At 41.9% G+C, this 13,502-nt stretch overlaps 1 protein-coding gene across 1 annotated transcript in view; it reads left to right on the top strand.

The window, feature by feature from the left end:
• The window catches only part of LOC148022899 (protein RETARDED ROOT GROWTH, mitochondrial-like), a 41,742-nt gene extending 28,560 nt beyond the window's left edge, over window positions 1-13,182 (top strand). Inside the window, exons 2-7 of the mRNA XM_087695846.1 lie at window positions 9,742-9,859; window positions 9,942-10,104; window positions 10,951-11,099; window positions 11,199-11,350; window positions 11,871-11,985; window positions 12,069-13,182. Coding sequence (XP_087551972.1) covers window positions 9,742-9,859; window positions 9,942-10,104; window positions 10,951-11,099; window positions 11,199-11,350; window positions 11,871-11,985; window positions 12,069-12,209 — 838 coding nt within the window. The 3' untranslated portion in view covers window positions 12,210-13,182. The remainder of the gene's footprint in view (window positions 1-9,741; window positions 9,860-9,941; window positions 10,105-10,950; window positions 11,100-11,198; window positions 11,351-11,870; window positions 11,986-12,068) is intronic.
• Window positions 13,183-13,502: the final 320 nt, after the last annotated feature.

Genomic DNA, 13,502 nt, shown 5'->3' with positions numbered 1-13,502 from the left:
ACTTGTCTTTGGATAATGGGCAAGAACTTGTGTTGAAAGATGTCAGATATGTGCCTGGCATCAAGAAGAGTTTACTATCTGTTGGACAGCTTGACTTGCATGGTTACACCACACTGTTTGGTGGTGGTTTGTGGAAATTAAAAAGGGGTTCCATGCTGATTGCTAAAGGAACCAAGAACGGCACTTTGTATTGTCTGCACTGTAAAGCTTTGAATGGCAAGTTTCTTGCAGTTGCTGAAATTGGCTGTCATTTGGAGTTATGGCATAAGAGATTAGGCCATATGAGCCAGAAAGGTCTGGATGTCCTTACCTCTTTGAAGAGGGTTGATGGAAAAGGCTCTAAACTTGATTTTTGTAATGACTGTCAGTTTGGAAAGCAAATGAAAAATTCATTTTACTCTGGTGTCTCCCGTAAGTCAAATGTATTGGACTTAGTGCATTCTGATGTATGTAGCATGCCTTTGAAATCGTTGGGTGGTGCTGCATACTTTGCCTCTTTTATTCATGATTGTTCCAGGAAGATTTGGGTTTATTTGTTGAAAAAGAAAAGTGAAGTGTTTGCTGTTTTTAAAACTTTTCATGCATTCGTGACCACTCAGACAGGTAGAAAGTTGAAATGCTTGAGAACTGATAATGGGGGTGAGTTCACGTCTAATGAATTTAAGTCCTTTTGTGACTTGCATGGGATCAAGAGGGAGCTTACAGCCCCTTACAGCCCTTCTTCAAATGGTGTGGCTGAAAGATACAATAGGACTCTATGTGAGAGAGTGCGGTGCATGCTGTCCACTGCTAATCTCCCTCATGAATTTTGGGGAGAGGCACTTAAAACCGCGGTTCACATTTGCAACCGCTCTCCAAACAGGTCCTTAAATAATGGCATCCCTGAGGAGGTTTGGTCTGGCAAACCGGCCTCATATGACCATTTACGAATATTTGGCTGTGATGCTTTTGTGCATGTTAGAGATGAGCTGAGGAATAAACTTGACCCGAAATCCACCAAAGGCATTTTCATGGGCTATGGTGATGAGGGTGAATTTGGCTATAGAGTGTGGCTACCTCAGTCCAAGAAAATTGTTCGCAGCCCTAATGTTGTGTTTAATGAGGCAAAGTTGCTGAAAAGTACTTTAGCCTCTGATGACATGAAAAAGGTCAAATTTCAGAATTCGCAGCCACCTATTACTTCAAATGATGAGCCTCATGGTGTTGTACCACAGGCTGAAACTGATGATCAGCCGGTTATCTTTGAGCTAGATGATGATGGACAGCAAATAGAAGCATAGGGAGGTCATGGACAGCAAGATAGACTTGCTGATTATGAAAATGCAGGTGCTGGAAATGAAAATGAAGGTGCTGTACAGCATGAACAGCATGCTGAAAATGGCTTACAGCAGCCAATAAATGCTGAAAATAACATGCCTCTAGATGTAGATCCGATTCCTGAGAATGTAGATCATTGGGTACGCAGGTCTACACGCCTAAGAAGGCAGCCACATAGGTATGGCCCCTCTTTGCATTATGTGATGCTTACTGATGAGGGTGAGCCTCTGACATATAAAGAGGCTAAGTCATGCAAACTCAGCAATAAGTGGGAGCTAGCTATGCAAGAAGAGATTAAATCTCTGTATGCTAATGATACTTGGGATCTTGTGTCGTTGCCCAAAGGAAGAAAGCCTCTTCCAAACAAATGGGTTTACAAAGTAAAGACAATTGATGGGAAACCCAAGTACAAGGCAAGATTGGTTGCCAAAGGGTATGCACAGAAGGAAGGGATTGACTTCCAGGAGGTCTTCTTACCTGTCGTGAAGATGACCACACTACGTGTGCTTTTTGCTCTCACTGCTGTATTGGATTTAGAGCTGTACCAAATGGATGTGAAAACAGCTTTTCTGCATGGTGACATTGATGAGGAGATCTACATGAAACAGCCCGAGGGTTTTGTAGTTCTTGTAAAAGAGCAGTTGGTGTGTAAACTAAAACGCAGCTTATATGGGCTGAAACAAGCACCATGGCAGTGGTACAAAAAGTTTGACACTTTTATGCTCTCTCATGGGTTTACGCGCAGCCATGCAGATCATTGTTTGTATATGAAAAAGGATACAGATGGCAGCCCTATCATACTTGTTTTATATGTGGATGATATGTTGCTAGCTGGGAAGAGAAAGACTAGCTTGGATGCTCTCAAAGATCAGCTGAAATCAGCTTTTTCCATGAAAGATTTGGGGAATGCAGAGCATATATTGGGCATGAGGATTCGTAGGGATAGAATGCAGAAATTGCTGTTCTTATCTCAAGAAAAGTACATTGAAAAGGTACTAGACAGATTTAACATGGCTGAAGCTAAGCCTCTCGGAGTACCCTTACCTCCATACCTTAAGCTTAGTAAAGCCAACAGCCCAAAAGATGACATGGAGGCCAATGCTATGAAGGGAGTCCCTTATGCATCAGCTTGTGGCTCTCTCATGTATGCTATGGTGGTTACTTGTCCAGACATTGCTCATGCAGTGGGAGTTGTCAGCAGGTTTATGTCAAACCCTGGCAAACCACATTGGGAGGTTGTCAAGTGTATTCTTAGATATCTGAAGGGTACACAAAGAAAGTGTATTTGCTATGGGCAGGGTACACTTATTCTGTAGGGTTATTGTGATGCAGACATGGCAGGTGACTTAGACACTCGCAGGTCCACTAGCGGGTATGTCTTTACAGTTGCTGGAGGGGCCGTCTCTTGGTGCTCCAGGTTGCAGAACATCGTAGCACTGAGTACTACTGAAGTTGAATACATATCAGCTCTACTGAAGCTTCTAAGGAAGCTATATGGTTGAGCAGACTCGCAGAGGATCTCTGCATGTCTATGAGTACTCCAGTGTTGGGATGTGATAGCCAGAGTGCTGTGTATCTGGCTAAAAATGCCATGTATCATTCACGCACAAAGCATATTGATATGCGATATCACTTTATCAGACAGATTCTGGAGGATGGTCTAATCACATTGACCAAGATCAAAACACAGGACAACCCTGCAGATGTTCTCACTAAAAGTCTAGGCAAGGCTCAGCATGAGCATTGCATACGACTAGTGGGAGTTGGTTAAAGGTTTACTCCGGACCTTTAAGTGGGAGGTTGTTGGGATGTAAAGGTCCTTTATTCACCTCCGTGTATTTTACACGTGTATTATGTTGTACATGTGAATGCACCCTTACGGGCCCCAAGTATAAATACATTTTATTCTTTGTGTACCAACACATTGTTGGTACACCCAAAAATCAGCTCGTACTCTCTCTGACTCTGACTCTCACTCACCTGCTCACTTCCTTTGCTGCAAATCTTCACGCTTCGGCTACCCGCGCACTCCAACAGTAGGGTGCTTGAAAGTTGAAGAAGATGGAGGCTTGAAGAAAATAGGGCCTAGGGGGGAGGGGGCTGCCCATTTATAAGGGCCGAGCCTTGAGGTGAGGTAGAAGAGAATCATACTACCTCTTCTCTTTTGATAAGGGCTGAGCCCATTATGATTTCACATTTATAAGGACTGAGCTTGAAGATGTGATTCATCATCTAATTAAAAGTGGCGGGAACATTCGTAAGTCCAAAAGGCATGACAAGAAACTTGTACAACCCAAAAGATGTCTTGAAAGTTGCCTTAGGCACATCCTCCAGGGCCCGGGCATCAGTCTAATGCGAATTTGATGATATTTACTTTTCAAATCTATATGGCTGAATATGATTGTCCCTTGTAATCTATCCATAACATCATCGATCTAAGGGGTTGGAAACCGATTCTTTATCGTGATTTTATTCAAAGTACGATAATCAATGCATATATGCCATGGACCATCCTTTTTTTGCACCAAAAGCACTATAGAACAAAAGGGAGATGAGTTGGGTTGGATTAGCCCTTTTTCCAACAACTCATTCACATGACTCATTATCTCCTCCTATTGGGCTGCACTTGGCTTGTAGGGTGGATTATTAGGTGGGCTACTTCCAAGGATAAGATCTATGCCATGATCTTCTAGCATTTTAGGTGGTAGCTGCCGTGAAAGTGATTGAAAGAAGCAATCAAGATACATTTTTAGAAATGAAATGTGATTCTTCTTTAACTTTGACATGTTTCCAACATTTTTGTTATTAACCATATCCTTAGTAAAAACCAAGTACCTTGAAAGGTCATGTTTTATTACTTTGGAAATAGCAGCAGTCAATCTAACAGGGATAGATTCCCCTTTTCACTTTACATCCAAAGTCTTGCCCTTATGTTGAATAGTGATCACTTTAGTATGTGAATCAATTACTGTATGCATATGATGGTACCAAAGCATAGCAAGCAAGACATCATAACTCTCAAGTGAAGCAATAAAAAGCTCTTCATTGTTCGTATATCTTTGAATGTGCAAATGAAGTTTTCCGATGAGTGATGTCATAGGCTCTACATGGCCCTTGCATGCCATACCAAATTCTCCATGTTGAGCTAAAAACACGCTTTATAGTTGATTAGCATTTTTAAATAGCCCCAAAACACGCTTAATCAATGAAAAACATAAATTTGGTGCGCGGTTCGAGAGAGTTTCAGTGTTTCCCCAAAACCCTAATTTTTCGGGGTACCCTTTAACATTTATAAATAGATAGGCTGCCAACCATTTAGTCTCATTTCTTTGGTGCAGATTCTCACTCCTCTGCTGCGTTTGGTCCATTTGCCATTGTGAGCTCACAAATTGTCTCCTCTTGTCTACGTTTGATACTCCATTAGCCAAGTGACAATTGGTGGCAGCCCTTCCCAAACTCCAGGCAACTTGTATTGTCTTTGTTGGCTTCTTCCTTCACTTGGTGGCAGCTGGCAATCTTCTCCATCCCCTTGGTGGCTGCAACATTGCTGCATTTGTAGCTTTCTGCTGTCACCCATTGCCTCAGGCATCATCCCTGTTGTTGCCTCAGTCTGCCAACTCTCTGGTGATCAGTGTTTGGTGTTTTTCTTGTCTTTTGCACTCTAACTGGTGGTCACAGTACTTGGGATCAATCTTTGGTGGATGCCACTCAACGACACTTCATTGCTCTGCCCTCGGGTATTCTGTACACTCTTACATTCATTTACAACACATTCACTTCAGAGCTTCTTCTCTCTACGTGTTTCTTTGTATTTGCGTTTTATGTTTTGCATTTAGGGTTTGAGTTTTGCTTGTTTCCGTCCGAGTCATTGTGTTTTAGTCTTGGTCTTACATGTTGGGTTTCCTCAGTGCAAACCCTAGAAGATCTTCATATGGTATCATAGCTGGTGCTCTTCTAAAGAGTATCGTGCGGTGATTATAGAGGCTAGTCTTTGCGGGAGACTCACACGGAACTCGATTCTGACTCATAATGTCTAAGGTATCTTCCTTTGGGAACCCTACAAGGCCCTATCAAGTGTCTCCATCATTGGAGGCTCTAAAAAGGCATTATGGTCTTGAGGAGGATGTAGACATACCTTCACCTTTATGATTTTCTTCTCCATGTTTTGGTCATCTTACAGAGGAAGAGTTTAAAGAGTACTTGTGCATTACATATAGTTTGGTTTATACTCCTCCAACCAGTGCTACTACTCCATTTGGAGTGATTGGTAAGACTGGCCATCCTCTTGATCTTGGAGGGACCATGACATTTAGCACGTCTAGTGATCCATCTCCCCTATTGCAACCGCCAAGAATGCCGTTACGGATAAGACTCGTTTTAACAGGTCAAATTTTACCACTTTGTTGAACTTCATGCAACAAGTGCTTGAATCTTAGGGACTTTGGGACCTTTTCATTTGTACTGAGAGCCTATGCCAGACCCTTGATATTCTCACCCCGATCACATTCATCATTGGAGAGCTTGCAATGCTACGGCCAATGTTGGGTTAATGTAGGGGTTGCTTTTTGAATTTTACTCTCAGTTACGACAATTTCCCTCACATTTGAGTATCGGAGTCATCTCATTGGTCGCTATATAGCAGAGATCGCAAAAGGAGGTAGAAGCATCAAGGTAAGGTTGTAACAAATGAGGTGATTCTACCTATTCATCCTTCTCTATCCATTTTAGATCAAGTGGTGCATAGTTCTAAAACTTCACCAAGTAGTGACGGGAGACTTTATCCTTGACCTTTCTTTCCTTATATGCTAATATTTGCTTAAGAACCAAGATTTCATCATCATTGATATCCTCAGGCACATCATTATGGAAAGGCCTAAGAAGACTCACATGAAAAGCATTGTGAATCTTCCATGATTCAGTCATTGATTCTTTGATTGACATAGATCCAAGATTAGCGTCACAACATGCACTTTGTGTCAAAAATAACATGTATGCTTTGATACCATGTCAATATAAGCGATAGTGCAGAGAGACAGTAGGTTTTGCGGGGAGTAACACGGAGTGTGTATGGAAAACATTGAGGGAGAAGAGAAACTCAGAAACATAAGAAGTACATGGTGATGATGCACTGAATCATGCTATGAGAAGAAAAGCTGATATAACGGAGCTAAAACTCAGAAGATAATTGCACTATCCTGTGGGAAATTTGCGTAGTGAAGGAAGCAAAAGCAGTCTTTTGGGCAGTGGGCTATCGAAGTAATCACTAGAAGGTGAAGGACAACAGTTGCAGTCCTCTGATGTTTCGGAGATGTGGAAGATGATTACTAGTTGTTGAGGGAGCGAACCGCAGTGTTCTAATACCGGAGAGTGACCTGGGCAGCAAAACGCAAATCCTAGAGTATTGGAGCTATCAAACTTAAGGAGAGCAGCCTAGATGTTGATGCCAGGTGGATCATGATGACGCGAGATGATGGAAGATGAGCCGGGCTGCAAAAACGCAGGTGCCAGCAACCTCTGTGACAAACGAGTGATGCTAGGTGATGGAGGAGCCTAGATGCAAAAACGTAGGTCCCAGTAGGCCCTATAATAGACAAGTGATGAAATCACTGATGCTTGGTGATGTAGACTATCGCCAAAGGCTAGAATGTTGATGTTTAGCTGGAGATGACAATGCCAGGCAAGGAGGTCTCGACATTGAAAAACGTAGGCGAAGGTGGAGCTTGATGGAGAGGGGTGCTGACGCCAAGTAGAGGATGGTGATGCCAGGTGGAAGATGCTCCAAATGCAAGGCTTGATGATGGAACAAGGCGTTTGAAGCGGAAGAGGAAGGGTGAAGGCAACCACAAGCCATGAACCGCAATGTCCTCTTGAAGGGGTGTGAGGGTAGTGGAAGGGGCTAGTGAGAGAAGTGAAGGGTGTTTGAGGACGGAGGAAGAGGGGTGAAGAATAGTGGGATGGTGACTGAAGAAGATGGCGAAGAATGAAGGAAGTGATTGCCTATTTATAGGCATGAGTTGTCTAGGGTGGCGCACCGTTGTGTGGGCATCTACTAAAAAAGTAGCCAAAATGTGGACACCAGCCTTTTTTGGGTCTGTCAATGCGAAACCCTAAATGCAGTGTGTGAATTGAAGAAGTGGTTTCTCAACACCCCCCCTCAGGCCCAAAAAGGGATGAAGAAAGAGGAGCGAAGAGAGATACGACGAAGAAGAAGAGGATCCCGGAGATCCAAGATTTCCTTTTGAAAGGGAACTTGTAGTAAGGAACAATAGACGCCGTAAACTGTAGAACCTGACTCCACCTTGGGAGAGAAGCCGCTAGCTTTATAGCTCAATGCTGGAAGAAATTCGAAGGTCTCATCACCAAGTCGCGATTGAACCTCCAAGGCCTCGATCTAGGTGGCCTCTGAAGATCTTGGGTATCAATAGGAGAAATGACTATTTGAGGACAACCATCCCAAAAGAGTAAAGGGTGGGTGACAAACTTCATGATGAGTAGGTGTCCCCCTTGAGGGTGGTGCAGGGCCCCCCTTTGAAGCCGAAGAAGTAGAACCTCCCTCTAAGGGCAAAGAGAGTACATCCCCCTCTGAAGCCCCCTCTACAAGAGATGGGGAATCTAAAAACTCGTGGATCATGGACTCCAAATCATTTGATGATGAAAGAAGTGCCGTTGACCATGCTGAAGACGGTATTTGGGCTAGCAAAGATGTCAAATCTGAGTAGTGGAGGGTGGGGAAAGGTGAGGCTTAGACTGAGCCAAGGGTGGGGAAAGATGAGGCTCAGGCTGAGCCAAGGGTGGAAAGAAATACCGCAAGGGGCGTCAATTTTGGGGCCAACAGGGTGTCTACTGTTCAAGAATGTTATGGTAAAGTGTGTATTTCATTTTATGTGTATTTATTTATTGCTGTAATTAACTCTTAAATCAGGTTATCACCACCCATTCCAAGAAGGAAGGCTGGTTTCAATGCTGATGTCAAGCTAGAGATGACAACGCTAAGCAAGGAGAAGGTCTCCACATTGAAAAACGCAGGTGAAGGTGGAACTTGATGGAGAAGGGTGTTGACGCCAAGCAGAGGATGGTGACGCCAGGTGGAAGATGCTCCAAACGTAGGGCCTGATGATGGAACAAGGCGCATGAAGTAGAAGAGGAAGGGTGAAGGCAGCCACGAGGGAGCCACGAACCGCAATGTCCTTCTGAAGGGTTGTGAGGGCAGTGGAAGGGGTTGGTCAGAGAAGTGAAGGGTATGTGATGACGAAGGAAGAGGGGTGAAGAATGACTGAAGAATGGTGGGGTGTGACCAAAGAAGGTGGCGAAGAATGAATGAAGTGACTGCCTATTTATAGGCATTAGTTGTCTAGGGTAGCGCACCACTATGTGGGCGCCCACTGAAAAAGTGTCCAAAATGTGGACACCAGCTCTTTTTGGGGCTGTCAATGCGAAACCCTAAATGAAGTGTGTGAACTAAAGAAGTGGTTTCTCAACAATATACTCTTTCCAAAGTCCATCTTGTGGGGACTATTCTCTACAACGTGCCTCCAGAGTTTGATGGTGTTGCAAATCCTCATGAGCTTAGATATCAAATTCACTTGCTAGTTTTCCACCACATGAATAGTGACATCTGTGCTCCTCGAGCATGAGTCTGCCTTATGTTTCCATCTCAATTTGGCGACCACCTTTAAGGTGCTTTGGCCGCTTCAAAGGGGTGACATGTTGAAGAAGGGTCAATGCTATAATTATGGTAAGAAGGGGAACCTCTGTAAGGATTGGAAGAAACTAGCGGCATTGTGGAAACTTCATTCTTTCATGTCTAAGAATGGCCTCGACATGTTTTGAGCTGTTACCATAAGCTTTTGTGTAGGTCTTATAGGTGGAAAAGTGTACTTCTTGTGTTCTCACCCACCATGTTGATCACCTTGACCCATGGCCAGCAAGCATTCTCTGAGTCTATTGCATGATTTTCTTTGTGAAGGGAATCTAGGCAAGTAGGAATATAGGAAATACATTTACTGAAACTGTTGAGCTGTGACAAAGAGGGTGTTTTATAGGACCAAAACAAGTATTCCACCAAAGACATGGGTCTGCTCACATGTGAAGACTCATTAAATACTTCGGTGTCGAACAATGAACTTTGAAGGCTCCTATTTGTGTAATGAGATCTATACCATATTTGTTATGTGAGCAATATCTATAATGTTTGTTCGAAGTGTCTGCCACATTATACATGCTTCAATGTGAACAGCAGCATATTTAATAGCAATATCAGTTATGTTTGTGGAAACAATACATTATAAAGATTAGTAATATTACTTCAATAGTCTTAAGTAGAAATAATTGCATGCTATGTGAGTGATTAGTGGAGATGCTCAGTATAATAGTAGTCCTCTCATGCCACACATAAGATAGCCAACTGATAGTGGAGATGTTCAGTGTAGATTTGAAAGCCTTGAAGGATGAGGCACTTATTGAAACTATGAGTTATACTCGGACAACCCTTGTTGCAAGATGCAAATACTGCACTGTTGGACCTCCTTATCTTCCGCAGAGAGTAAGGTTTTTGCAGTTTGATGATGTTGAAGCCACATATTTCCTGAATCAGTTACAGCTAAATGATTTGGTGCTCATGGCAGGTTGGAACACCTTGGACGTCCGGCCCTTTTCTGGTTGTCTTTCATTATGGGTCAGCAGTTCTTGTGAACTTTATGTTACAAGATGAGGAGGATTTGTACCTAAACCTTGTTAAGAAGCATTGTGTGGAGTCTTTAGATCACACAGAAGAAGCAAGAAAAGATGGTAACATATTAAGCTAACTGAATTAGAATATGATACAGTATCGAATTGAGGGAGTAATCCATATTTGATTGGATGACTTGATGGAAATTATGAATGTGTGCAAACATCCGATTGTTAGTGCAAGGCTCTGCTTTTGATGGGTGTCTTCAAAGTATTGTCAAACACTACATTCCTGAAGCCTTTTAAGATGCTTAGTGGCACATGTCCGATGTTTCATCATGCTTTACAGTTCAGAAACCATTTTGATAGTGTAAAAATGCTGTCTGCACTATGAACTTGCAAATCTCACATGGAAGTAAAATGGATGAGAGAACAATGCTATAGAGCAAATGCACAAGATTTATAGATTATGGCTGTGTTCTTTCATTGGCACTCTTGTGGAGTAAAGGTAGATGCTAATGAGTGAATACAGAACAGGGCTGTGTCTTGTATGTCTGATAAAAAATGTATGTAGAAAGAGGCTTGAATAGGTCAATACTATAGAGCAGTCTGATTCCATGTTCACATTCCACAATACAAGCTCTTGACAAACTCTGGCCATCTGGGGCCATTTGAGTCCTACACATGGTTGAATGAGGCACATCAGGCCTGCCTAGTTAGTCTCTGCTGGTCACTAGTAGCGAAGGTGGAACTTCCCGAGGGTGCTAGTCTCTACATGTGTATCTGCTACAGGACTCCTAACTGATCCAATGTTTTTGTGTCCAAACCAGGACTCAAACAGGATGCTTTTGTTTATTTATGTTGCAAAACTGACTTACTATTAACAGCTCTCATTTTGGTAAGCCTTACTGGTGCTTGCCTGATTGCTTGAAGTGGATATGTAATATATATTTGCTGTGGGTGTAGATTATAAGATAGTTATAAGACCAAGTTTAGAGACTTGGAGTCAAGCAGGATTTGATACAATTTTCTTACAAAAGCTGGACATGGACAACATCAGAGTCGTGAGTAACATTCTTGGACAGAGTGTGGCTTTGGAACATCATCTAAAAAAGGTAGGGGCCCATTAGTGTGCTTGTAACAGAAATTCTATGGTATATGTGCTGTTTTGTTCATATTCAAAGGAATCAATTCTAACAAGTAAAAGAAAACAGGCAGATGGCATGGTCAACATATTTAGCAAGCTTAACAGCAGAATGGAAGAAACAGGCAACTTTACAATGTCTCGGAAAGAACTCTTTCAGCTTGTGGCCTCTGCCAACACTACCCTTGCTGATCTTGTTCTTCGGGTTCGTCTGTTGGATAGGTGGGTTTGGTACCTTTTTAGGATGGATATTTTTACATGGTGTTATAGTACTGCGGAAGGTTTTTGAATGTCCCATTTACTGTGCATGCATGTGTCTACACAAGTTGAGCTGCCATTATCACTTTTCTTTCTTCTTTGATGGTGAACATCGTTTTTGCACTTGTTTTTGTCGTATCTTATGTTACCTCAAATGGGCTTCAAAAATACTGCTTATACAATGAACTGAATGTTACTTTAGCTTCACTTTTTAGGAAGTCTAGTCTGATGTCATCAACTAAGTTAAGAACTTCTACTCTATTCGATTGAAAGCTGCTAGGAATTTTCACAGATACTGAGTCTGATGTTGTCAACAAGGTCAAGGAATTTTGCTCATGTAGTTTGGCCTGAAACTCACTTGAGATAGTTATCCTTATTTCTAGAGTTGGATGGACTGTGTTGCTATGATGATGACAAAGATGATGCTGGCATCAATGATTACATCTGTTTGTTGAAGTTGAGTTTCTATAATTCTTGATGCCAGGTCAGAGTCTGCTTGGAAAGATTCACGTTATGGATGTATCTGGGAGTATTTACAAGAAGAGTTTGAAATGTTTGATCGATTTGAGAATATGAACTTCAAGCTGAAGACCATCCAGGTATGGTTGGCTCGACTGTTTGAGATAATGAACTTCCAAACCCTCAGAATTTTAAGTTTCAACTGGTGTTCTGGTTTTTACAGAAAAGTGTGGAGTTCTTTCTTGAAGTTCTACAAAACAGAAAGTCCAACTTCATGGAATGGCTGATAATCAGTCTGATTTCCTGTGAACTGATCGTGAGTTTGTATGCTATTTTATGTGAAGGGCTTGTTGCAGTTTCTTGATGACTGGCCGTAAGATTTCTGAAGCAAACATTGACCTGTCTTTGTAACAAATGTAAAGCTAACCTCTTCCACTACCGTTATGGATTGCTTTATCTGATTCTAGGAACTTTTGTGCATATAAATTTGGCAGTGTGGTACTTTGTGAGGAATTCTTTGGCGATTCTTCAGAATTTGTGTATGAAAAGGAAAAAGGAGAAGATAGTTATAATGTAACACTACACCTTGGTAATTCAAGGCCTAATGTTTAGAATATCAGGTTAGAGTGCAGTTGATACTCTTCGCATAGGTGATCCAGGCCTAAATGATTAAATGCAAGATGTGAAGGCTGATGATGGCTTTGCACAACTGTAAAGCAAAAAGAAACACATCATTTAAATCCTATACATGGCTGTAACGGATTTCAAACATACAGAAAATTTGGTCCACTGGTTGCCTGAAGCCATGGAAAAATCCATCATTTGCAAAAATGACTTTTTTCCTATGGAAGGTGCTGATGAGAGAACCCCCTACTATGGACAGACTCGGGAAATGGGCCCTGCCAGTCTGCCCCATTTGCGACTTGAAAGAAGATGCGTATCATCTTTTCTGAATGGAGTTCCAAACTGCTATGGCTGAAGGTCCAATGTTGGCTGTGTGGGTTTTCACGAGAGGTTAACATGGAAACAGGTCTTATCTGGCAGGCCAGAAATGTGGTGGTCGTCAAGGCATTATTACCTTCGATTAGGATGGGGAGACCATTTTGATAAGTTTCTTCATGGATTTTGAAGGTCCTTACTAGCCTTGGAAAGATGGCTCCACTAAGTTGTTTATGTGATAACATACTAGTTCTGTTTGATCTTTTTCAAACAGACTATCGTTCTAGTGCTACCTCTTCTGTTAATATATTTTACTGCATTTGGAAAAATTTGGGAGAACCAAAAGATATCGTTGAAGAAGCTAGTCTGGCTAAAGAAAGGTTTAATTCTGGGAGACTGTACCTTTTGCCATTTACTGCAATTCATGCACAACGGATTGCCTTTCCTTTTTGCCTCTATTTGCACTTTTTCCAATAATTTACATATCCTTAAAGAAATTAATTGAAATGCACTTTGCGCAATTGTGTAATAGGTGGAGAATGAATAAGAAAGATTAAGTGAAGCATTCTTGGCAAATACCTAGGGTTCAAAGCATGCTCTCCAAAAGGTCTCAAAATCTTGGTGCATGTTTATGTCTAAAGCAGAATTTGGCTAGACAAAACTGTTGTTATTTTGATATTTTAAAGTATCATTTTGTTCATGTTCTCGTTGTCAATAT

This window comes from Lygodium microphyllum, chromosome 16, assembly GCF_053477565.2.
Source record: "Lygodium microphyllum isolate KBCC chromosome 16, Lygodium_microphyllum_v1.1.10, whole genome shotgun sequence".
NCBI classification, from domain to species: domain Eukaryota; kingdom Viridiplantae; phylum Streptophyta; class Polypodiopsida; order Schizaeales; family Lygodiaceae; genus Lygodium; species Lygodium microphyllum.
This window is presented reverse-complemented; position numbering and strand designations above follow the sequence as displayed.